Genomic DNA, 27,710 nt, shown 5'->3' on the forward strand with positions numbered 1-27,710 from the left:
ATCTTTTCCCCCTGTGGCAGACATTTTGAGAATCTTTAATCTTCTGTTCTGTAAGCAAAGTTAAATACAATATTGTAATCTGTAATTACAGTCAGCTGTTTGCTGCCACCACGTGGTCTTTTTTGAACATTGTATCGTCTCTTGGTTTCCCGTAACCATGGTAACCATACACACTGAAGAACGAACTGCAATGCATTGAGTCCGTGACCGTGTGAAAAAAGTTTAACAAATTACAGTTAATTTCATTGGAGCTCTACAACGGTGAACAAGGTTTGTTTCTCGGTAGGCATAGGCAGCGGCCTACATGTCATGCACCACCAAGCCTGTATTTGAACGTGTTGACGTGTGCTTGCTATCATTTAATTAGTGTTGACTTTAGTTGTGAAGTTGTGCCCAGTGTGTCTGTGCTGCTGTCTGTAGTGTCACTGTCAACTCACTCAAATGACGGCCACTGTGCTCGCCCAGTCCAACTTCATCTTCGGTTTGCGGACAGGTGTAACTAATAATCTGTGTTTCTTCGACGAGCAAACGGTGGTCTTCCCCTGTGGGAACAATTGTGTGCGCTACAACATCGACCAGAGATGGCAGACATTTATTCCAGGTAGGTCTAGCCACTTGTTCTCTAACATCCTCACCTGGCTTAGCTCTGGTCCATGGCTCTAATGCCTTCAACGACAGCAAAGGGCATTAGGGCTATGGACCAGAGCTACACCTGGATCAAGATCTATGCTAATGCTATAATAGCAACCATGAGTTTTGAAGTTCATTATTATTATTAATCAGAATCAGAATCAACTGTATTGTCTTATCACAGCTTTACAAGTAAAACAGTGGGTGAAATTCGTTTTTATGCAGTTCGTGTTGGGGAGGGGGGGGGGGGGGGGGGACATGTAATGAAATTAATATGAAATATCTAAATGTTGAGTCAACCATTACACATCTATAGCCACAGTGATTTGCAAACCTCAATCCCTCAGGATTTAAAATATCTTGTCCTTGAGGCTTTTTGTTTTCATGGTGTTCTTTCCAGGCACAGAGAAGAGCCAGGGCATGGATGCCCTCGCCATCAGCGCCAACCGGCGTTACCTGGCCGTGTCAGAGCGTGGCGAGAGAGCCACCATCACCGTGTACGACCTGCAGCACGAACAGGGCAGAAAGAGGAAGGTGCTGACCGGAGGAGACCTTCCCATGGAAGAGTTTGTGTGCATGGCTTTCTCCCCCGACTCCAAGTACCTGATCGGCCAGGCGGGGGGCCCAGAGTGGACACTCATCCTTTGGCTGTGGGAGAAACAGAGAGTCGTGGCAACAGTCAAGACCACCAGCTCCATCTGTCCTGTAACACAGGTATATGGATGGCAGGTGTCCAAACGTACAGGAATACACTCTCGCATGTTGCACGCACGCACGCACGCACGCACGCACGCACGCACGCACGCACACACACACACACACACACACACACACACACAAAGGCATTTCTATGCTTGTTATGGTTTATCAGTTCAATGTGCAAAGGAGTCAAGCATACAATCAATGTATGCATGTGTTTCAATGTTGTACATGAATGTTGTATGTGTTGTACACTATTGAAATACAAAATACATAATGGACATCAATATGGAAATAATATACCGTACTCCTACTGAAAGTATTAATACATACACCACTTTAATCATATTGATGTCAGGTCAGCTTCAATCCGTATGACAACACTCAGCTTTGTGTGAGCGGCAGTGGCGTGTTCAAGTTGTTCCGCCACACCGAGGGCGCTCTGAAGCAGGGGAACTTCCCCAAGGTGGACGCCATCAACTTCCTGTGCCACGCCTGGACGACGGTGGAGCAGGTGATCGCCGGCACCGACACGGGCAGGCTGCTGGTGTTTGAGTCCGGTGACCCGCGCTGGGAGATTGACGTCACTGGCAAGCAACAGGAATCTGACAGGTTCGGGAGTCGGGTCATGTCACGGTCGTGTATCTCGTACTTAGTTCCTGTCCACCAGTGGTGGAAGTTTATACAGGAGAAGAAGACTGCTTCCACATGAATGAATCTCTTACCTCACTACACAGGCAAAGAGAGAGGAAGAAGATAATGGAAACCAAGGTGGAGGGCAGTGCCGCCGCACCCCGGGTCACTGCCATCCTGTCCTACTCCAAGGGCTTTGCCTGCTCTGCTGGTCCCGGCACCGTCTGTCTGTTTGAGAAGACTGAAGATAAGGACAACTACAGAAAGACCAGAGTGATCAGGGTAAACATCTGTCTGTTTTCTAATGAGGCATGAAGGACTAACTTATAGTTATACAGTGGTATAAAGATACTTGTGGTTCAAATATTACTTAACTACAGGTGACAGTTGCTGCCACTCACTCAAGTATTCAAAAGTACAGATTACAAAGTACATTTTCTTTTAAATATCAATGCTTTGAAATAGGCCTATAGAAATTATCCATAGTTTTATTTGGGTCCCATGGGAGTTCCTTCTTAGGAATGTAGTGGAAGAGAAGTACAATATTTTGTCTTTGAAATGTGGTGGAGTAAAAGTCATAAGCTTCCAAAAATAAAAGCATACTCAAGATAAGTACAGATATAGTTTGATTTGTTACTACGCACCACTGTGTGTCAGATCCCAGAAGACCCTTGCAGCAGTGAGCCGTGGCGTGCGGTGGACCAGATGGTCGCTACCATGTGCATCAGCCCCTCAGAGGAGACCCTGGCCATCAGCACAGAGCGAGGTCAGCTCTACAGCGTCACGCTGTCCTCTGCTGAGATAAGCAAGGTAGAGACCTGAAACTGTCTGCCGCCACACAACCAGAAATACATAACCACCACACCAACATTTCTGCTGTCTCTCCTAGTCTCCTCCATAGCAAAATGAATGTCTCCAGGTGATGTCAGATCATGTCACTAGTCTAAACTTCACCCCGATTTCAGTCATTCACTTGGCTTCCTTCCCTACTCGTTCCACACCTTTGTACCATCCTTTTGTAACATCCATCATTTCCCTTTGTCTTTGCTTCCTGAATTCTTTGTTGTTTCCTTCCTTCGTTAGGTGTGTTGTGTATGTGCCAAGATTTCTGGTTGAGCTCAGTGTTTTTGTAAGAGCTGACTTTCGCTACTCCTCAAAGTGTCTCTTTATTAGCCAAGATTCTGCAAATTCTGAGTTTTCTTTTTCCCTGACTTGCACCTGTGAACATTGTCCACTAGGGGGAGCAAGCACATTTTGAGTTCCTGTCCCACTCCTTTCACTCCAAGCCCATCACTGGCTTGTCCATCTGTATCCGTAAACCCCTCATGGCCACCTGCTCCCTGGACCGCTCCGTGCGAATATGGAACTTTGAGACCAAGTAAGAACCGGCACAAACCTTTTTGGTTCATTGGCAGTGGTGGACGAAGTACTCAAATGTTTTACTTAAAGGATCACTACACCGCTTTTCAACCTATCTTCATATAATTGATCCTCACTAATGTTCAAATAAAATGTAAAAAAAAAGTAAAAGCATCAATGCCACAATGCAGGAATAGGCCTACTCTGTTACAAGTAAAAGTCCAGTATTCAAAATGTACTTATACTTTAAGTACAAAAAGTAAAAGTTTAAAATGTATACAAATATTTTGAAAATAGCAATGCAATGCATTGTGATTGGATCTGCTATTGTTTGCTATTTTCAAATGGCCAACATATAGGGCTGAAGTGGTTAGTGTGTTTTGTAATAATAATAATAATAATAATAATAATAATAATAAAATCTACAAATTATCTAGAAAACTAAAGTTTTCATATTGTAGCGGAGCTCTGTTCCTCTGAGTGGGGTAAAAGTATTGAAAATTGTAAATACTGAAGAAAGTAAAAATACCTTAAAATTGTACTTAAGTACAATATTACATGTATTTAATTACTTTACACCACTGCCCATTTGTGGGTCATGGCCCCATCTTTATGGGTCACGACTCACAACGAGTAAATATCCATGGGTCTACCAGGGGCATCATTTGGGGTCTCCGGGGATGGCAGTTGCCATGCCCTAATGTTCACATTTAACCTCAAATTCAGTTATTTTATGCATATTCTCCCCAACTGAATCCGTGCCCGTCCATCTGCGTGTCATGTGACACATGTTATAGATGTGCGTGTTCTTGTCCATTCCGTACAGTACATTTATTAACCACTTGACAACCTAACCAAGATAACCTGACACCCTTATTTTGGGCAGGTCATTATAAGCAAACATTTTCAAACATTTTCTTTTCTCACCCTCCAAAGAAATAGCGAAATTAGTGGATCTACAGTCTCACAACTCATTGCGTTACGATCCACAATTTCTTCTATTTGGAATTGCGTCTTTAGGTTAGGTGATCTAACTCTGAGGTTCACTGTGCGTTGTGTTTGTGATGATCAGTGTGTTGAAGCTCTGTTAATAGTTCCAGGAAGACGCCTTATACTAGTGGTTTTCAAAGTGGGGTCTGGGGTTCGGGGACCCCCAGGGTTCCTTGAGGGAGTTCCAGGGAGTACCCAGCTAAACGATAGTTAGTAACCAAATGGGCTGTAACTCAAAGAGTGTACAAATGGACCCAAATGGACCCTAACAGGTAAATTATCCATTTGTACACTCTGAGTTAAATTTACGTTGATTTTACAATATAAATTGGGGTCCCAGAGATGCCATTAAATGGGGGTCTGTACTCCGTAGCCTAATGCAAGTCAAACTAGGGATCCCTGAAAATAAAATGGTTGAGAGTCACTGCTAGAGCTGTAAAAATCTTCAAGTGTCAATTTGGGGGTCCTTGACATGAAAAAGTTTGAGAACCAATGCCTTATACAGTGTGTTGCGTCTGTGGTCAGTGTGTTGGAGCTGTATAAAGAGTTCCAGGAGGAGGCGTACAGCGTGGCCATGCACCCCAGCGGCCTGCACATCCTGGTGGGTTTCTCTGACAAGCTCAGGCTGATGAACCTCCTCATCGATGACATCCAGCCCTTCAAGGAGTTCACTGTGCGCGGCTGTCGAGAGGTACCGTATAAGAGCGCCAGAGGTGTGTGAGTAAGGCTGGAATCTCTAATCCTTAATCATACTCAAGGGCATTTGGAGAGAATGCCCCTCTCTCTCTCTCTCTCTCGCTCTGTCTCCCATTCACTCACTCACTCACTCACTCACTCACTCACTCACTCACTCACTCACTCACTCACTCTCACCTTTATTTATACTCGGAAATACAGTTGAGGGCAAGCCCTCATTTTCAACGTAGCCGAGGTTACAATACACAAAAATACAGTCACAGTCTGGGTCTGAGGAACCTTGAGCCTTAAGAAATCACTAGAGCAGTGAACTCACTCACTCACTCACTCACTCACTCACTCACACACTCACTCACTCACACACACTCACTCACTCACTCACTCACTCACTCACTCACTCACTCACTCACTCACTCACTCACTCACTCACTCAGCATGCATGCTCTCTCTCTCTCTGGGCTTTATTGGAATGAGAGAACATAGTTTACATTGCCAACACTGTGGTTTGTCCATCTCTCACTCACACGCACACACACTCTCTCTCTCTCTCTCTCTCTGTCTCCCACTCACTCACACGAACGCACGCATGCTCTCTCTCTCTGTCTCCCACTCACGCATGCACGCACGCACGCACGCTCACATGCACGCACGCTCACATGCACGCTCTCTCTCTCTCTCTCTCTCTCTCTCTCTCTCTCTCTCTCTCTCTGAGCTTTATTGGCATGAGAAAAAATAGTTTACATTGCCATTGGTTTGTCCATCTCTCCTCCAGTGTGCTTTTAGTCATGGTGGTCACATGTTTGCCGCTGTCAATGGAAATGTCATCCACATCTACTCTGTCACCACCTTCATGAACATCCTCAATCTGAAGGGCCATAATGGGAAGGTGAGCATTCACATCGCATATAGATCTGCTTGACCCAGTGTGCAACACTCATCTACATAAGCATATTGATATCCCTGATACGATGACCATCACCTGCTTTATCTGAGAGACTGAACGTCCATGCGCAATGATATGAGATGATGCACCCGCTTCGAATGTTATCAGCCTATAATCAAGAATATGTCCGTGATCAGAAGCTTGGAATAGAGCCAATATGTGATAATCAGACAAACTAGGAAACGCGGAAGTGAAACTACTGACACGTTAGGGAGCGATTGTTTTTTGTGACCCTGACCATGACGGAGGCACGCCGTCTCTGGTGGTCTTGAGCCACGTGAGGCACCACCGAACGAGGCGCTAGCCTAATCCACACGTTTGTCAATACAAAAGTCAATACGAGACAACATTTCACTCCAGTTTTAGCATCGTTACACACTATCAAACAGTGCCATTGAGCCCAATTGTTTGCTCTGTTGACCGGCGGCAGGTGCGGTCTGTGGTGTGGAGCCTGGACGACAGCCGCCTGGTGTCGTGCGGCATGGACGGCGCAGTGTACGAGTGGAACACGCTGAGCGGCAAGCGCGAGTCGGAGAGCGTCCTCAAGACCTGCAGCTACACGGGCGTGGCCGTGTCTTCGGACGCCAAGAGCATCTTCGCCGTGGGGACGGACCTCACCCTGAAGGAGATCCACAACAGTCAGGTGGGACCCAGGATGTCTCCCTTGTCTGTCCCTCGCTTAAGGCCTATTCAGACTCCAGTTTTAGGTGATAAGGTGACCACCGGTGGTTAGTAAAAACAGAGAGATGTGTTTGTGTGAGCAGTGACCACCGCGGCGTGACGTTATGTTGTAGTTTTTGGTGAGTATATGAATAGGCCTTTAGTGTTATTAAAGACGCTAAAGGCTTTACCTCTCCCAGTCATTCTGAACGCTTCCTGGTTAGTGTTCATTAAACCAGGTTAAGCCCCTATACTTGGTCCTATCGCAAATAGCAAAAATAGCTGACCTACAAGGGTCAACAATGCGACATGTAGTGCGCTCATACAGTACATGTGGAAAATGTTCCAATTGTTTGAGTATTCATTTGAGTAAAGGTGTCTGCACACTGCTGCGTTTAGAGTGTACTGTAAGTTCTGTTCCTCTTTATTAGAGAGAAACTCAAGTTGAAGTTAATTTCATTGGCCATACATTCAGCTATATCTTTAAATGTCTCGATGAATTACAGGGACCTAATGGAAAGAAGCCCTGAGAGCTTATTTGGGTTATCCTTTTAGCATTATTTTGTATAAATCGGTGCCACCGTGGCTCTTTTTTCAAACTGTTAATAAAGTATTTATTAACAGTTTTTAATTTATTAAGACAACACACTGACACAACTGACTTCAGCAAAGTAGTGAAAGCCAACAAACATACCGTGCACGTAATGCATGTGCTGTACGTGTAGTACGTGCTGTATGCGGAGGATATGCACATATAGTACAACACATACTGTATGTATAATACACAATACATAATGTACTTATAATACAGGTTGAAAATGACACAGTCCCACTATTCTCCATTCACAGATAGTGAGGGAGGTTCCTGGGGACGAGGTTGCCCACACCACCATAACCATGTCCCGCTCCGGCAGGGCTATCTTCACAGGGACCTCCAGCGGCACCGTCAGGGCCATCACCAACCCTGTACCTCTCCAGAAGAGCTGGGTGGAGTACCAGGCCCACTGTGGGGCCATTACCAAGGTGGGAACCCTTTAAGACCTGAAACCAGATTCTACAAAATGTCTTCTAAATCCTGACAGTTTTCTGAAAAACGTATCAGTGGTGCTCAAACGTTTTCATGCTAAGGACCCCCAGAATTATCTGTATTTGGCCGTGGACCCACATCTGAAAATATTTCGTTCCAGGGACCCCCCAGAAGCAAATATTTGAGCTAAAAACGTTCGCTGTGAAAGAACATATTATTCAAAGATTTGCACACATTTTCATGATTTTTCAAAAATAGCAGATCTATGAGCTCGTATGAACTTCTATATCTGCTATTTTTCAACAGCTAGTTTAAAATAGGGATGTGCCGATGAGATATTTTGGCCGATATCGATATCCGATATAATTAATTGCTATTATGGCCGATAACCGATATTACCGATGTCGATATGATCTCATTCTGTATTAAAAAATTATAATAATTTTGTCCATTCTGAAAAATATACGTGTAACAGCGTATCTGCACTGCAGGCTTAGGCAAGTCAGATTTAACTTTAATACCTTTTATATTTAATATTGTGAGCTTGTAGATCTGTTCAAGCTGTTACTTTGGGCTTGTTTATCAGTAAAGACAGACCGAATAATCGGACCGATTAATTAATCGGTCTGATTGATTAATCGAACCGATGCCGATTAATCTAAAAACAACTAGGATCGGCCGATACCGATGTGTTTGCCGATTAATCTCCCATCACTAGTTCTCCCATCACCAGGTCTTAATTAGTAAATAGTGTCTGCATAGTGAAATCCTCAGTGTTCATTTAAAGTGTGTCTACATATCATTACTGTCAGGCAGAAACCTCTTATTTCCATATTCTAACTGTTTGTGTTTTTTCATAACGCGTGTATTTTTCTCCCCCCAGATGGCGATCACATTTGACGACCAGTTCCTTCTCACGGCATCGGAAGACGGCTGCCTGCTGGTGTGGAAGATCATGGACAAGGAGGCTCGCAGCCTCCGGAGAGACAAGGAGCTTGTCTACACCGAGGAGATCCTCATCACCAAGTCTGACCTGGAGGAGAAGGTCTGTCTGTCTGTCTGTCCGTCCGTCCGTCCGTCCGTCCGTCCGTCCGTCCGTCCGTCCGTCCGTCTGTCTGTCTCAGGGTTTCTGTGGATCTTTAAAAAGTTTTTAAATACATGTGTGTAAAAATAAGGTAGTTGAAACTATCTCCTCGACGTCTGACGCCTGTCCGTGTCCGTGTCACTCTGCCAGAACCAAAACATGCTGGAGTTGAACACGCGTGTGGAGGAGCTGAGGATGGAGAATGAATACCAGCTACGCCTGAAGGACATGAACCACAAGGAGAAGATCAAGGAACTCTCTGAGAAGTTCATTCAGGAGATGGAGTCGCTCAAGGCCAAGAATCAGGTGCACTGAGCTTGTAGATTGGTGTTTTGGCTAAGATATTTGATGTAGAGGGCAAAAAGGAGGTGGCCTAGTATAGTCCATCGGGGACTCCGGTCAGTAGTGCTGAAGTGGTTAATCAGACTAATCAGTTTAGTCAATTTGGTAAAAATCTATTCCCGACTGCCTTTGCCGCGTGTCATCACCCCATCTCTCCCCGTTTCCTGTCAGTCTACTTTCAACCTATTAATAAAAGGTAGAAAAAGCAAAAAATAAATAAATAAATCTCTAAGAAAATAATCAATACAGCCCTACAGATACTGAACATATCCACCCCCGCTGTGGCTTTTAGCAGTACAGTGATGATTCAAGCTCCCAAAGCACTTAGGTACAGTTACCTTTGGGGAGGATTTCATGACGCAGTGGCATAGGCATAGTTTTCGATTTCACTCACTGCAAATGGTAAATGGTGCATTTATATAGCGCCTTTATCCAAGGCACTTTACATAGATTGTGCATTACATTCACCCATTCACACACACATTCATACACCGATGACGTCGGAAACCTGCCGAATTGCCGAAATGAAAAAAATATATGAAAGCACTATTTTGTATGCTTCTTCTATTATATCACTCTAGTCCCTGAAGACTGAGAGGGAAAAGCGGGATCTGACTCACCAGGCAGCCCTCCAAGACCTAATGGAGAAATTCTCAAGAGAGATGCGGGATTTAGGCAAGAGAAACCTTTTTGCACTCAAATCATTGGTACACCTTGAAAAGAAAAAATCACACCCGTGTGAAGTGAGGGGTGCTCTTCTTATCATCATACATCACCATGACGTAAAATAGACACTAGGCCTATTTGCTCAGACACTATGACGTAAAATTCTCCATTCATTGTCAATGGGAATTTAATGTTTGTTTAAGACGAGGTTTGTGGACGGTAACCAAAAGCTGGATGTAGGAGGGGCTAGCGTCCCTCAAAAAAAAATGACAAAATTTGACAATTCACTACAGTATAGCATAGCATGTTTCAAGCTAAACAAAAAATTGGCCAAACAAATGGGTGAAAATGAACATTTTCAATACATTTTCATAAATATATTTTATTTTTGATATATTTCAAAACGTCCCTCTTAATACGCCTGATTCATGCTTTGTCGCATGAGACGTGACGAAAATAGCAGACCTACAAGCTCACAGTTTGTAGCAAAGCTTGCAGCAAACAAGCTCAGAGCTTGTAGGCCTGCTATTTTCAGTGTGTGATGTTTTATTCTCAAACTCTCTCTCTCTCTCTCTCTCTCTCTCTCTCTCTCTCTCTTTCTCTCTTTCTCTCTCTCTCTCACACACACACACACACACACACACACACACACACACACACACACACACACACACACACACACACACACACACACACACACACACACACACACACACACACTATCTATGTATTTATCCCTTGATGCGCGTCTCTTAGAGTCATCTAACGACCAGAAGCTCCTGCTGGAGTATGAGAAGAGCCACGAGCTGCGACAGAAGAGTCAGAACATGCAGGACGACTACCAGAGGCAGCTGGCAGCCATGGCAGAGAGCCGGGAGCGAGCCCTGGAGGAGCTGACGCTGTTCTACCAAGCCAAGCTGCAGGAGAAAGAGCTGCTCCTGGGACAGGTAGGTCTACCAGGGAATATGTCAGTGTGTGAAGTGGAATGCCTCATTTATACTCGTTCGTTGTTTTGTAATAATAATACCGTCTAAATAAGTAAATATACGTAAGTAACTAAAAATGTCAAATAAGTTAAAAAGTTAACGCAACTATATCACGCCTCTGTGATCATTGAAAAATGGACAAAGGCAATTACAGGATAAATGTGCCCTTGTACTTAAGTGTTAGTACTTGAGTAAAGGATGCTATAGTTACTTTCCACCACTGATCTGCTGCGCCTCTTTGCAGGGCCAAGACGAGGCGAGGCAGCAAACGCGTGAGTTTGAGGAGATGAAGAAGCAGGCGGAGGAGGACGCCGACCGGGAGATTCACGACATGCGCGTGGCATATGAGAAGAGGCTCCACGCCGAGGAGGAGACCAACCTGAACCTCCGTGGAGAGAAGGGCATCATTACCAAAAAGGTGAGGATGATGAGAGCTCTCCTCATTCACAATGAATCATCTAGCATCCATATTCTGGCGGGAACAGCCAAAAACAGCACAACTACAAGCTCACAACGTGTCGCGTCGGCTGTTTTTGACAAATTGATTTGGGATCAGTGGACATTGTATACAAAAGACTTGTGCAAAGCCAACTCGGGTCCAATTTACCAGGTCTAGACTTTAGAGGGGTTTAAGTTGATATGTAAGCATGAAGGAAAATACCAGATCTACAAGCTCATTCAAGTACTAAACAGAAATCAAAGCGCTCGGGTGGCACAGTGGTCCCTGCCCACCGCCACAAAGGTTGTGGGTTCAAATCTACCGTGCTGCAAATCCCTGGCTTTATCTAGCGTCTACACGAACACAATTGGCAATTGGTGTTGGAGGGTGGGAGGTAAGGTTATATTGGTCATTGCACGTACTCCTACGGGCCTGTCAGCGGGGAGTGTCCTGGTGGGGGCTTCTCACTGGCAGGTGAGTCCGTCCGTAGGATACAACAGTATTGACAACACAGAAATGTGTGTGGGGAGGAATCGATTAGCTGCATAATGACTAAATTGGGGAGAAAAAGTTGTAAAAAGAATTTGGCTACTGTAAGAAAAGAAAATAAGAGAAGAGGAAATAAACAGAAATCCAAAATAGTGATATTAAGTTAACACTCAGTGAGTGGCTCAGTGAGTTTAAAAAAATAATTAACTCAACTAGAAAATACTAGCCTTGCTGTGTTGGTAGTAGTTAAGAATCAACCATTCATTGTCATGGAAAATATGGAAACCCCTGACCTATAACCTACTGACCCTTCTCTCTATCTCTGTCTCTCCTGAACACCCCACCCCATCTCCACTTAATCTTCTGGGTCTGTGTGTGTGGTGGGACATATATGTACCACTGGGTGGTGACCACAGCTGGCCAGCTTGCAGAAGGAGATAGACGACAGGTGCTCTGATATTGTCAAGCTAAAACACGAGCAGAAGAAGCTCCACGACCTGATCCACTCCCTGGAGAGAGACATCCAGGGCCTCAAGAAGGAGATCTCTGAGAGAGACGAGGCTATTCAGGACAAGGTGGGCTCACCGCAGCATGACTCTGTGATCATTGTCTGTCTGTCTGTCTGTCTGTCTGTCTGTCTGTCTGTCTGTCTGTCTGTCTGTCTGTCTGTCTGTCTGTCGTCATGTTCATACAATTGGAAGGTTAACTGTGGAGCAAAGTGAAGTGTGTCATTATACCGCCAGTTTGAAGGAGCAATCAAATACGCACAAACCATAGTATCATGTTTGCTCCCCAGTCTGCTTTTCACCCGAAGCGAGCATGCGAGGTGGAGAATTCCACATCTGTCTCTCTTTCTCTCTCCTCAAATAGTATATACTATAAATTTGGATCTTTGCAACAACTAAGAAGAGCTAATGAACATTTGCAGCTGCTGGGGTTTACTGCTAAAAATGTACAGAGATAGAGAGAAACAGAGATGTAGGGCCAAGTGGTTAGGGCGCATACCACATGGCTGATCAGTGAGTCCCAGGTTCGATACCCAGCAGGACTGTCCATTTGCTGAATGTCAGAACAGAGAAGCAAATGTATATTAAAACAATCGTAACTACGTTTTAGTCCTTACTTCCATTCCTTCCATCGGCCCAATTACTACAGGAGCAGAGAATCTACGAGCTGAAGAAGAGGAACCAGGAGCTGGAGAAATTCAAATTTGTCCTCGACTACAAGATCAGCGAGCTCAAGAAGAAGATAGAACCTCGTGAACAGGAAATAAAAGAGCGCAAGGAGCAGATCCACGAGGTGTGTGTGACGTGTACAGTAACAACCACCAGTGCTAGTTTGAAACCATATCGACCTGTATCGGTTCAATCTATGCGTTTTAATGCATTTTGAGAGCATTCTCTATCGCTTCTCACACCGTTCCCATGTGGATCCATAATTTGATTTTGAACACGATACAATGTTTAGTATGACTTAGAAATTATGTAGAAATGTGTCAGTGTTGTAATGTGACATTATAAAACCACACTGACATGAAAGCAGCATTTGATTCACAAAATCATGAGTTAGCCAGTATTAGTATTCATTATTAATAATGGTCAGTTATAATTACCATGCAAGAACGAAGGAAAGAATAATACATAATAGATATAATATAAATTATACAATATAAATATAAATAGTAGAAATGACAGTCACAAGTTTTTATTGTTTATAACACCTCCTACTTGGTCTTAACGTCGTCAGTGGGGTGGCAGTGGCTCAGGGGTAGAGTGACCGGATGGGTCCCAGTTCGAACCCGGGCTCCCCCAGAGTTTGTGTCGAAGTGTCTTTGAGCACGTTGACCATGAAGTGAAAAGTGCATGTTGGTTGTTGACCCTGGAAGTGCATGCGCATATAGGCACGAAACCATATAGGGCCTAGTTGCTCGACGCAGGTCTTTATCAGATGATTTTTAAAGTCATCAGTTTTAAAGTCATCCTTTAAACTTAAAGTTTAAAGGACCTGATAACACTGTTAACTGTTAACTGATAACTGTCCTTGAGGATGAGCTGATCCTTTTTCCTTTTCCTTTCATCTCATAGCACCTTGGCCTTGGTAACACATTTGATATAATTCTTCTTGGAAAATGACAGATCTATTGATGTCGGTGGCCTTGTGTGATGTTGTTCGTCATACATTTGGTCAAAAAGCTTGGCTGCAAATAATAATGTAATTGTACACACGATTAGTATACCAAGACACACCATGGTGTGTATCGTCAAGGTCTCCCTGCCTCATAAGAGCAGAAGTGTGCTCTAGCTCAGTGGTTCTCAACCTGTGGGTCGGGACCCCTAGGGGGGGCTCCACATGGTTTTGGGGGGTTCCCAGATGCAAGTGAAATGACAATTTAAGGTTTTTAATACCTATAAATAAAAGTAAAGAAAAAAGAAAGGGCGCTGGGGGGAGTAGTCTCTCCTCCGTGTCATCAGTGCCCATATACCAAGGGCCTTTCTGTGTGGAGTTTGCATGTTCTCCCCGTGTCCCCTAGGGCAGGGGTTCTCAACCCGTGGGTCACGACCCCTCGGGGGGTCCCCAAATTATTTTGGGGGGTCCCCAAATTATTTTAAATTTTTTGAGTGGTGTAAACCACTCCTACAACTGGCTTTGTTAGTGCGCAAAAAATGAGCATGGTTGCTATGGTCACCCGGGTGAACAGGGTTTTTTTTCTGTGCAGAAAAAATTAGCATGGTTGCTATGTTCACCCTGTTCACCCGGGTGTGATTTCATTACGTCAGACATGATTTCATTACGTCAGACAGGCTATATAAGACCTTACACCACTCAGTTCACACGGGTGTGATTTCTTTTTTGCAACTGAATGGCTGGAAAGTGGAAATGAAGAGTTTACATATAGTACACATAGTACGTGCATACATGTACTATGTGTATATCTGGTTTCAGTATTTATTTATGGTGTATTGTCACTATTATTAAGGTTATTGTAGCAGTCAATTTATATTGGGGGTCGGGAGGGGGCGGGGCGGGGCGGGGGTCCCGAGACATTGCCAAAGCATTTCGGGGGTCCCCGGCCAAAAACGTTGAGAACCCCTGCCATAGGGTAGGTAGTACCCTCACAAAAAACTTGCAGTAATCCTGGTCTCTAAACTATCTCCCCCTGGCCAGCCGGGGCGCCTGATGGAGGGGAAAGGAACTGGTCGGAATAACGTTCTAATAGTGTAGGGGATGGTGTTCCATAGCCTAGGGCAGGGGTATTCAACTAGATTAGGTCGGGGGCCACAACTGTAGAATGATTGTGTGTGGAGGGCCGCACAGCGTGCGCGCAAAGCGCAAATGTTTTTGGATTCTACAAATGCATTTTGTGTTCAAAGTTCAAACACAAAGATAGGCTAATACATTTGTGCACAGTATGAGCACAGGGTGATATATGTCTATACAAGTATATGCTATAACCTTAGAATAGACCTATTTGACAGAACGAGCGTCAACGAGCACTAGCTGAAAATACACACACACACACACACACACACTGCACACACACACACACACACACACACACACACACACACACACATACACACACACACACACACACACACACACACACACACACACACACACACACACACACACACACACACACACACACACACACACACACTGCAGGAGTCTAATTTCTCTCCAAAAGCCCTTGAATATGATAGAATATAATTTAGGATTACTGTCATTATGATAATCTAGCACTTTATATATCGCACACATCATACCTGTAACTTTCTCTCTTTAAAAGAAGAGGGGCTGTGACAGAGAAGGCCCTGGCCTAGGGGCTGCGACAGGTCATTTACCAGGTCAGAGATGTAGGCGGGGGCTAGTCCGTTCAGGGCTTTGTAAACAAATAAAAGTGTTTTAAAATTCTAAATCGCACCGGCAACCAGTGGAGGTTTTATGTTTTACATTTTGGAAATGATGGAGCATGTACTTCGTCGTCGATGGAACTGTGATGTGTAAAAAAGAAGTTTGAGATGAAAGATGTTGCTGCTGTAGATCAAATGATTTGAGTTCAAACCCACATGATCATACGAGGTGGGTTTTGGTTTGTGTGTCAGATGGAGGCGGAGCTGGAAGACTTCCATAAGAAGAACACGCAGCTGGAGCTGACCGTGTCTGAGCTGCGACTCCGACTCAGCACCACCGACAAGGAGATGCGCAAGGAGATGCAGAGGGTGAGTACACCACCCTCAAGGAGATGCAGAGGGTGAGTACACCACCCTCAAGGAGATGCAGAGGGTGAGAAGAATCTCTGGTTCTCCAAACACTTTTAGGCACCAGAATAATTTCTGACGGCCGGCAGGTAGTGTTCTGTAGACCAGTGATTCTCAATGTTTTTGAGAACCACCCAAATTGATATGTTTTTGACTCAAACTCTTCAAACTCCAAAAAAATCACACCCGTGTGAAGTTCTTATCATCGTAGATCATCATGACGTAAAATAGACACTATATAGTACAGTATTATGCGTGTCTTAAGTACCAGGTCTTATTACTTAACTTAAGACCTGGAGGCGTGATCAATGCCATTTGGCTATTCTGAGTGGCCAAACAGCATTGACTACTTAAGACACGCATAATACTGCCCATGTCTATTTGCTCAGACACTATGACGTAAGATTCTCCTTTCATTGTCAATGGGAATTTAATGTTTGTGTAGGACAAAGTTTGTGGACACACATCAAAAGCTGGATATTGGATGGGCTAGCGCCCCTCAAAAAGCAGATGTACAAGGGCACGAAGTGACATGCTGCTTATATATTTAAGCAATAAGCCACGAGAGGTCTCAGGTTACCGGGTATTTTACAATGGCTGGGGGCGTAGGCAGACCCGAGGCGCAGCCGAGGGTCTTCTACCCTCCCAGCCATTTTAAAATACCCGGTAAGCTGGGGCCTCGAGTAGCTACGCTTTGCGCCACCAGAGCGAGCCACATCACTTTGTTCCTTGTTGTGCTCGGCAAGTAGGATATGTGACCGGAGAATAGCGCTTGATGTCTTTACGGGGCTGCCTGGAGCCACACATTCACAGTCATATGAGCCGGGCGGTGCTTAGACGCCCGCACGGAAATGAAATGAAATGAAATCTATATTTACCCAGGGTATCTGGGCTAAGCTCAAGAACTTGTTTCCAGCCAGGCCCTGCTCATAGAACACATTTCATCGTAGTGGTTCAATGCCTTGTTCAAGGGCACTTCAGCGGTGGTAATTTTAACGTGTCGGACGGCTGATTCGAACTAGGAACCTTCCGGTATCAAGACCGCGCCGCTATCCGTTCGGCCACCGCTGCCACAATACGGCATGGGTTTGTAAGGCAATCAAGCGCTCACCTTCCCCAGTACAGCTACAGAGATGCGGAATCAGCTGCGAATGATATAAAGTGATTGAAGGTGTGGGTTATCGGTGAAATTTACACCGGTCACGTGACGGTAACCAGCCAATCAGAATCAAGTATTGGGACTAAGTTTTAGAACTGCTATTTTTGAATAGCCAACGTATAAATGGATGAAGTGGTTAAAATGATTGTACATCCGCCAAAGTGATGTTCACACCTTTACCGGTGGTTCAAATTAGTTTTTATTAAAAAGTATAACGCAATAGCTGCAAAGACAACAAAACCAACAAACAAACCCACATCAAATACATTCCTTAGACAGAAATAGCAGTGGGCTGAATGCTGCTGCTCATGACATAAGTATTAATCATAAGATCCCTTTCTCTACACGATCCATACAATATGTTTTATGCGACATAAAGGGGCACGTTAGTCTGAATGCCTTAGCCTTCAGTCTTTGTATTAATCATTCATCATATTGCTCATTCACATCTCTATTCATGTGTGTGTTCCATTCTCTGCCGCAGTTGAAGGAAATGGAGGCCTACATGATGCTCCTGAAAAAATATTTTTTTTCAGGAAATGAAAAATATATGTTATTAAGGAAATTCATAAAATATTTTTAAACGATGCAATACTGCCTCTTCAAAGTTGGTGCCAAATCAAATCAAATCAAACTTTATTTATGAAGCACATTTAAAACAAGCAAGATTGACCAAAGTGCAAAGTACAGGGTGAGACAAAAACATCAACAATTAATACCACAATAACAAAAACAAAAACATCAATAATGAATGCCACAATAACAAGAGTGCAATAAACAAAACATAAACATTAGGTGCGTTTAAAAGCCAAAGAATAGAGCGTCGCAGTCCCGCCTCCTACCCTGGACCAGGAAATGAAACCCAATGCATTTTCCTCATAGACATTTCTTAAAGTATTTATTTAAAGACGGTTACGCCGCGGACAAAGCCAACTCGAGTCGTGACAACTCATGACAACACAAACAATATTTTGGACCAAACAAATAATTAGAAAGAAGAAAAAAACGGCAGGTTACAACACTTTTTTGTTGTTTTTCTTCTTTGTAATTATTTGTTTGGTCCAAAATATTGTTTGTGTTGTCATGAGTTGTCACGACTCGAGTTGGCTTTGTCCGCGGCGTAACCGTCTTTAAATAAATACTTTAAGAAATGTCTATGGGAAAAATGCATTGGGTTTCATTTCCTGGTCCAGGGTAGGAGGCGGGACTGCGACGCTCTATAGAAGTGTGTTTTAAGAAGTGACTTAAAAGACTCAACAGAGTTTGCATTTTTTATAATAAAGGGCAGACTATTCCAGAGCCTAGGAGCAGCAGCAGCAAAGGCACGGTCGCCCCTACTCCTTAGGTTCATCTTGTGAGCCTCCAGGAGCAGCTTGTCTGCTGACCTCAGCGCCCTTTGTGGAGTGTAAGGGACCAAAAGTTCTGTTAAATATGAAGGGGCCAGGCCATGCAGGGATTTATAAGTAAATAAAAGAATCTTAAAATCTATTCTAAAAGTAACAGGGAGCCAGTGCAGTTTTTTTGTGCCGGTGAGGAGGCGAGCAGCTGCATTTTGCACCAACTGCAGGCGCTTGAGTTCATGATGCCTGCAGGCCCGCGGGAAGTACTTTACACTCGCAGGGGCTGAGCGTCTAGTAGGGGGTGCGCGCGCGCAGTGCGCGCCGCAAAAATGCGCGTGCACGCGCATCATGCACGCGCATTTTAGCGCATTTTCACTCGCAAACGTGGCCTTTACTTTCCCTCTCCACACGCAAGTTATATGAACGAACTGACACAGGCAATTCACCAGGATAAGGTGCCAATACTGTGATACAGCATATTTATTTATCTTTTTTTTTTCTTCCCCTCCTGTTCGAGGGGGGGCTGTGCCTGGGGGGAGGGGGTGCTACAGCCCCCCCAGCACCCCTACTTCCCTCAGCCATGGATGCCTGGTCAATGCCGGAGAAGAGGGAGTTACAATAGTCCAGTCTGGATGATATAAAAGCGTGTATTGCCATCTCCAGCTGAAGGTGGAAGATATGGTTTGACCTTGGCCAACAGTAATTGAAAATAGTTGCTTTTCACTACGGAGCTAATGTGTTTATTGAGTATGAAGGTACTACTACTGTCGAGCCCTTTGTCCCTGTTAAGTGTTGACTTGATGCCATATGTATAGTCCTGAAGAAAGGATGTTACAGAGACACTGGAGAATCCTGGGAACTGCATTTGTGTCCTATGTATACATAGAAATGCTGTTATTGTACTGCTTTTTCCAAGCTGAGGGTGAATGGAATGGAGTTATTTTTGTATGGTGTATTGTCAAGGCTAAAGAATAATATATATTATTTGAATTCAGGTTTAAAAGGTTTATGTCCATCCAAGTAATACTATTCATGTGTGTCCCCCATTCTCTGCTCAGTTGAAGGACACAGAGGCCTATGTTGGCCGGTTCAAGGCAGAGCTCCACAACTGTATAGCCTTCATACAGGAACCAAAGAAACTCAAGGGCAGTATATGGGAGCTCCACGAACGGCACGTGCAGCAGAGTGACGGGGTGCGTGTTAACCCATTGACACAAATGTCTTCTAAATCATGACAGTTTTCTGAATAACCTATGTTTCTTAAGGTTACAAATGTTGATGTCCTCACAAGTAGTTGTAGTAGTAGTAGTAGTAGTAGTAGTAATTGATTGATTGTTTGAATACATTCAGAGGTATTTAGAAATGTAAACAGCAACAGAGTACAGTCAAACACTTGGTCAAAAAATGACCATACGCTATTTGTACAGAGTGAAATATAATTGTGTGTGTGTGTGGGTGTGTGTGTGTGTGTGTGTGTGTGTGTGTGTGTGTGTGTGTGTGGGGGTGTGTGTGGGTGTGTGCGTGTGCATGTGTCTTTCTCAACCTTTTCCCAGGTTGAGAAAGTGGCCGTAGACACAGATGTCCAGATGGAGGGGTCTCGTCAGCGGGAGCACCTGGAAAGGAACTTGGCCTCTCTGAAGGCGAAGCTAGCCAAAGACTCTGAGGTCCAGCGCAAAGACAAAGTTAAACTCATGAAGGTACGGCACAGCCAAATATTCTACGTCCATTTAAGCCATAGAAGATACAGAAGCATTTTGGAATGGATGACGGAAGATTTCTTACGATGGCTACCATTGTATATGAAGTGATCATCTTTAAGCACCTCACCCCGTCTGGGTGAAACTATTCTAAGAAAAGGTTTAACATTACAGAGGTAAATGGTGCATTTATATAGCGCCTTTATCCAAGGTGCTTTACATAGATTGACGATTGTGCATTACATTCACCCATACATGGCGGAGGAAACCATGCAAGGCACCAACCAACACATCAGGAGCAATTAGGGGTTCAGTGTCTTGCTCAAGGACACTTCGACACTAACTCTGGGGGAGCTGGGTTCGAACTGGCAGCATTGCGGTTACCATCCAGCCACTCTACCCCTGAGCCATGCATGTCTCTGTCTCCCAAACTACAATAAAACTGGTAATCCAGTGCACTGATCTGTTTAATTGTATTGGCATTGTAATGAATAATAATAAGCAGTAGCTGTCCTACCCGACACCAGGGTCTACATTTAATAATAATAACCAGTAGCTGTCCTCCCCGACACCAGGGTCTACATTTAATAATAATAACCAGTAGCTGTCCTCCCCGACACCAGGGTCTACATTTAATAATAATAACCAGTAGCTGTCCTCCCCGACACCAGGGTCTACATTTAATAATAATAACCAGTAGCTGTCCTACCCGACACCAGGGTCTACATTTAATAATAATAACCAGTAGCTGTCCTCCCCGACACCAGGGTCTACATTTAATAATAATAACCAGTAGCTGTCCTCCCCGACACCAGGGTCTACATTTAATAATAATAACCAGTAGCTGTCCTCCCCGACACCAGGGTCTACATTTAATAATAATAACCAGTAGCTGTCCTCCCCGACACCGGGGTCTACATTTAATAATAATAACCAGTAGCTGTCCTCCCCGACACCGGGGTCTACATTTAATAATAATAACCAGTAGCTGTCCTCCCCGACACCGGGGTCTACGTTTAATAATAATAACCAGTAGCTGTCCTCCCCGACACCAGGGTCTACGTTTAATAATAATAACCAGTAGCTGTCCTCCCCGACACCAGGGTCTACGTTTAATAATAATAACCAGTAGCTGTCCTACCCGACACCAGGGTCTACGTTTAATAATAATAACCAGTAGCTGTCCTACCCGACACCAGGGTCTACGTTTAATAATAATAACCAGTAGCTGTCCTACCCGACACCAGGGTCCACATTTAATAATAATAACCAGTAGCTGTCCTACCCGACACCAGGGTCCACATTTAATAATAATAACCAGTAGCTGTCCTACCCGACACCAGGGTCCACATTTAATAATAATAACCAGTAGCTGTCCTACCCGACACCAGGGTCCACATTTAATAATAATAACCAGTAGCTGTCCTACCCGACACCAGGGTCCACATTTAATAATAATAACCAGTAGCTGTCCTCCCCGACACCAGGGTCCACATTTAATAATAATAACCAGTAGCTGTCCTCCCCGACACCAGGGTCCACATTTAATAATAATAACCAGTAGCTGTCCTACCCGACACCAGGGTCCACATTTAATAATAATAACCAGTAGCTGTCCTACCCGACACCAGGGTCTACATTTAATAATAATAACCAGTAGCTGTCCTACCCGACACCAGGGTCTACATTTAATAATAATAACCAGTAGCTGTCCTCCCCGACACCAGGGTCTACATTTAATAATAATAACCAGTAGCTGTCCTCCCCGACACCAGGGTCTACATTTAATAATAATAACCAGTAGCTGTCCTCCCCGACACCAGGGTCCACATTTAATAATAATAACCAGTAGCTGTCCTACCCGACACCAGGGTCCACATTTAATAATAATAACCAGTAGCTGTCCTCCCCGACACCAGGGTCTACATTTAATAATAATAACCAGTAGCTGTCCTCCCCGACACCAGGGTCTACATTTAATAATAATAACCAGTAGCTGTCCTACCCGACACCAGGGTCTACATTTAATAATAATAACCAGTAGCTGTCCTACCCGACACCAGGGTCTACATTTAATAATAATAACCAGTAGCTGTCCTCCCCGACACCAGGGTCTACATTTAATAATAATAACCAGTAGCTGTCCTACCCGACACCAGGGTCTACATTTAATAATAATAACCAGTAGCTGTCCTACCCGACACCAGGGTCTACATTTAATAATAATAACCAGTAGCTGTCCTACCCGACACGAGGGTCTACATTTAATAATAATAACCAGTAGCTGTCCTACCCGACACCAGGGTCTACATTTAATAATAATAACCAGTAGCTGTCCTCCCCGACACCAGGGTCTACATTTAATAATAATAACCAGTAGCTGTCCTCCCCGACACCAGGGTCCACATTTAATAATAATAACCAGTAGCTGTCCTACCCGACACCAGGGTCCACATTTAATAATAATAACAACCAGTAGCTGTCCTCCCGACACCAGGGTCTACATTTAATAATAATAACCAGTAGCTGTCCTACCCGACACCAGGGTCTACATTTAATAACTAGAAAAAGTGCCCTTCTGGGCACAGGTCTCCACCAGGAGGATAGGAGTGTGTGTGTGTGATGTTTGGCAAAATGTTTAGGAGCAATATAAACGTGTGTGTGTGTTGTGTGTGTGTGTGTGTGTCGCGGCTTGGCCTGTTGTAGCGCCACCATGAGGCTGATTTGAAAACGGTCAAGTGGCATTTCTTCCAAATCCTAGTGGGAATATGCATGCACAGTTTCAGCACAATCGGACGCTGCGTTGAGTAGTTGTGGCGATTTGTACAAAACGGGTACAAAGCGGGCTACTCCTGAAAAGTTTAGGAGCCAATCGTAGCCAATGAGGGTGGATTATGAGAAATCAAACAAACCCGTCTTGATCACATGACTATGGAGAGCATGTGTACCGATTTGCGTGAAATTTGGATACAATCTGAAGGAGTAATATTAGAAAATGTGTTTTACATATGTCGGCCTCCTGGTGGCGCTATAAAGAGCAGATGTGAAACATTCCAGGCAAAGGTTTTTCCTTGGCCTCTAGGGAGTTGGCATACAAAGTTATTCACAGATCCGTGCAGTTAGAGGTAAAAACACTTTTCGGCCAGTTATAGCGCCACCATGAGGCTGAGTTGAAAATGTTCATGGGGCATTTCTACCTCTGCCTAGTGGGAATGTGCGTGCACAATTTCACGGAAATGACATGATGTGTTCATGATTTGCAGCATTTTGTTTGAAACCGAGCACTCCTGCAAACTTTGGAAGCCAATCTTAGCCAATCAGGATGGAGTCTGAGAAATCTGAAAGACACGTTTCGTTGAATGGCTCTAGAGAGACTGTGTACCAATTTGCGTGATGTTTGGACAAAATATGTAGGTGTACTGTCCAAAAACTTGTTTTGCACAAAGCGGCCTCCTGGTGGCGCTATAACAGGCCATTCTGGAAATTTTGGGGCAGAGGTTCATCGTTGGCATCCAGGGAGTGTGTGTGCAAAATTTGGCATCGACCGGGTTAACGGTGCCGGAGATTAGCTGTTCACAGACGGACGGACACACGGACGGACGGACACACGGACACACGGACACACGGACGGACGGACGGAGTGCAAAACATACTCTCTCCCCATGCCTTCGGCCTGGTGGAGACAATAATAACCAGTAGCTGTCCTACCCGACACCAGGGTCTACATTTAATAATAATAACCAGTAGCTGTCCTACCCGACACCAGGGTCTACATTTAATAATAATAACCAGTAGCTGTCCTCCCCGACACCAGGGTCTACATTTAATAATAATAACCAGTAGCTGTCCTCCCCGACACCAGGGTCCACATTTAATAATAATAACCAGTAGCTGTCCTACCCGACACCAGGGTCTACATTTAATAATAATAACCAGTAGCTGTCCTCCCCGACACCAGGGTCTACATTTAATAATAATAACCAGTAGCTGTCCTACCCGACACCAGGGTCTACATTTAATAACTAGAAAAAGTGCCCTTCTGGGCACAGGTCTCCACCAGGAGGATAGGAGTGTGTGTGTGTGATGTTTGGCAAAATGTTTAGGAGCAATATAAACGTGTGTGTGTGTTGTGTGTGTGTGTGTGTGTCGCGGCTTGGCCTGTTGTAGCGCCACCATGAGGCTGATTTGAAAACGGTCAAGTGGCATTTCTTCCAAAGCCTAGTGGGAATATGCATGCACAGTTTCAGCACAATCGGACGCTGCGTTGAGTAGTTGTGGCGATTTGTACAAAACGGGTACAAAGCGGGCTACTCCTGAAAGGTTTAGGAGCCAATCGTAGCCAATGAGGGTGGATTATGAGAAATCAAACAAACCCGTCTTGATCACATGACTATGGAGAGCATGTGTACCGATTTGCGTGAAATTTGGATACAATCTGAAGGAGTAATATTAGAAAATGTGTTTTACATATGTCGGCCTCCTGGTGGCGCTATAAAGAGCAGATGTGAAACATTCCAGGCAAAGGTTTTTCCTTGGCCTCTAGGGAGTTGGCATACAAAGTTATTCACAGATCCGTGCAGTTAGAGGTAAAAACACTTTTCGGCCAGTTATAGCGCCACCATGAGGCTGAGTTGAAAATGTTCATGGGGCATTTCTACCTCTGCCTAGTGGGAATGTGCGTGCACAATTTCACGGAAATGACATGATGTGTTCATGATTTGCAGCATTTTGTTTGAAACTGAGCACTCCTGCAAACTTTGGAAGCCAATCTTAGCCAATCAGGATGGAGTCTGAGAAATCTGAAAGACCCGTTTCGTTGAATGGCTCTAGAGAGACTGTGTACCAATTTGCGTGATGTTTGGACAAAATATGTAGGTGTACTGTCCAAAAACTTGTTTTGCACAAAGCGGCCTCCTGGTGGCGCTATAACAGGCCATTCTGGACATTTTGGGGCAGAGGTTCATCGTTGGCATCCAGGGAGTGTGTGTGCAAAATTTGGCATCGACCGGGTTAACGGTGCCGGAGATTAGCTGTTCACAGACGGACGGACACACGGACGGACGGACACACGGACACACGGACGGACGGACGGACGGAGTGCAAAACATACTCTCTCCCCATGCCTTCGGCCTGGTGGAGACAATAATAACCAGTAGCTGTCCTACCCGACACCAGGGTCTACATTTAATAATAATAACCAGTAGCTGTCCTCCCCGACACCAGGGTCTACATTTAATAATAATAACCAGTAGCTGTCCTACCCGACACCAGGGTCTACATTTAATAATAATAACCAGTAGCTGTCCTCCCCGACACCAGGGTCTACATTTAATAATAATAACCAGTAGCTGTCCTCCCCGACACCAGGGTCCACATTTAATAATAATAACCAGTAGCTGTCCTACCCGACACCAGGGTCTACATTTAATAATAATAACCAGTAGCTGTCCTCCCCGACACCAGGGTCTACATTTAATAATAATAACCAGTAGCTGTCCTACCCGACACCAGGGTCTACATTTAATAATAATAACCAGTAGCTGTCCTCCCCGACACCAGGGTCTACATTTAATAATAATAACCAGTAGCTGTCCTACCCGACACCAGGGTCTACATTTAATAATAATAACCAGTAGCTGTCCTACCCGACACCAGGGTCTACATTTAATAATAATAACCAGTAGCTGTCCTCCCCGACACCAGGGTCTACATTTAATAATAATAACCAGTAGCTGTCCTACCCGACACCAGGGTCTACATTTAATAATAATAACCAGTAGCTGTCCTACCCGACACCAGGGTCTACATTTAATAATAATAACCAGTAGCTGTCCTACCCGACACCAGGGTCTACATTTAATAATAATAACCAGTAGCTGTCCTACCCGACACCAGGGTCTACATTTAATAATAATAACCAGTAGCTGTCCTCCCCGACACCAGGGTCTACATTTAATAATAATAACCAGTAGCTGTCCTCCCCGACACCAGGGTCTATATTTAATAATAATAACCAGTAGCTGTCCTCCCCGACACCAGGGTCTATATTTAATAATAATAACCAGTAGCTGTCCTCCCCGACACCAGGGTCTACATTTCTAAATGGAAGAGTAGGGAGACCACCTCCAACCACTGCAGATGTACTCGTTATTAGCATACCTTTAATTACCCATTTGTGGGTCGAGTAAAAATCCCATTTTCTTTTCCTACAAAAGAAATAAAAAGTATTTCCCTCATTGTATTTTTACATTTTATACATTTTAAAACAAGCAAACACATTCCATAAATTCCATAAATGAAAATTTGAAATGAAAAAAAAGTTATTATTAAGATTTAGTGAAAATAGCCGATCTAAAGCTCGCAACGCGGCGTGAAGCGACGCATTGTGTGCTTGTAGATCTGGTCTCGACCTGAAAAGTTTGGAAACCACTGCTCTATACCAACTCACTGGGAGGTCAGGGTTTTAATCCCCAGCCGAGTCCTAACAAAGACTGTCAAAATGGTACCCAGTGACTCCCAGCTTGGCACTCAGCATCAAGGGTTAGATTGGGGATTAAATCCCTGCGACATACTAGCGTCATTATTCAGGGGGTGTACTTGTACAGTACATGACTTCAGTCCGCTTCATGTTAAGGCAATGGGAGATTCCTGACCTATGGGCCAGAGGCTACTTAATTGCTACAGTACCATGCATAATGTTCATTATGAGTCCTGTTCTGTTGCTTTAAAACATAATAACTGTCGCCCTCTCCGCACAGGAGAATGTGTCCCTGATTCACGAAATCAACGAACTGCGCAAGGAGCTGCGTATGGCACGGACCCAAGTCCACGAATATGAGAGCCAAACAAAAGTCACCAAGAAGCCCAAAAAACTCAACTCCACTGAAGTCATAGGTGAGCTTTTACTTTGACTTTACTCAAATGACACATGTCTGTTGCAATTCACAACTCGGACTGATCTCCGTGAATAACCAGTACTGTGAATTATACAGTCATTGATCCGGCTCTCTTGATGGTCCTCATTCACTCCAGTCATTTGTGTCTTAGAAAGTATCTTACTTTGAGTGCAGAAAAGGTGCACACGCAAAATTACCACCAGATTCAAGATATTTGTGAGCAACAGTCTGTTAATGCTGTGAATACAATTGGAGCATTTTAAAAGTGAGTTGCCTTATTTGCAGTTTGGCTCAGCACGTTATTTTTGTCTTGGAATTTGATAAATATTGAACCAAATTATAAGTATTTACAAGAGCTTGTGACAAAATAATATCCATTATTGGATGCTTCTGATCTGTATACAGCACTTTGGTCAATGCACTGGAGCATTTCCTGAAAAAAAGTAACGGTTTGGGACATACTGTACGTAGGTGTCCAGCAGACAGTGGCGATGACTCTAATCTGTATGGGTCACACAGGCACGGCCTCCAAGGAGCTGGAGGGAAACGTGGTGGTGCGTCTGGACTTTGAGCAGGAGGCAGAGCGGATCATTCAGCTGCAGCGCTCCGAGATACAGAGGCTGCGGCAGGAGATGCACAACCACAGCCTCATGGTCAGGCCTCACACCTCCTCGTCCTCCTCCATCACTAAGCTGCCTGCTCTAACTGGGTGA

The 27,710-nt window shown here is 44.3% G+C and overlaps 1 protein-coding gene across 1 annotated transcript; it reads left to right on the plus strand.

Moving 5' to 3' along the window:
- Positions 1-441: 441 nt before the first annotated feature.
- Positions 442-27,710, plus strand: cfap57 (cilia and flagella associated protein 57; the record flags this gene model as incomplete). Its single annotated transcript, XM_079530251.1, has 22 exons — positions 442-601; positions 1,031-1,344; positions 1,688-1,941; positions 2,067-2,244; positions 2,620-2,772; positions 3,201-3,340; positions 4,837-5,002; positions 5,780-5,893; positions 6,381-6,593; positions 7,460-7,633; positions 8,521-8,682; positions 8,872-9,027; positions 9,645-9,738; positions 10,486-10,676; positions 10,960-11,133; positions 12,060-12,218; positions 12,799-12,942; positions 15,750-15,866; positions 19,463-19,597; positions 19,958-20,101; positions 26,860-26,995; positions 27,517-27,710. The coding sequence occupies 22 exons, from the start codon at positions 442-444 to the stop codon at positions 27,708-27,710; spliced, it is 3,672 nt and encodes a 1,223-aa protein (XP_079386377.1).

The sequence above is a fragment of the Electrona antarctica genome, assembly GCF_951216825.1.
Source record: "Electrona antarctica genome assembly, chromosome: 19".
NCBI classification, from domain to species: Eukaryota; Metazoa; Chordata; class Actinopteri; order Myctophiformes; family Myctophidae; genus Electrona; species Electrona antarctica.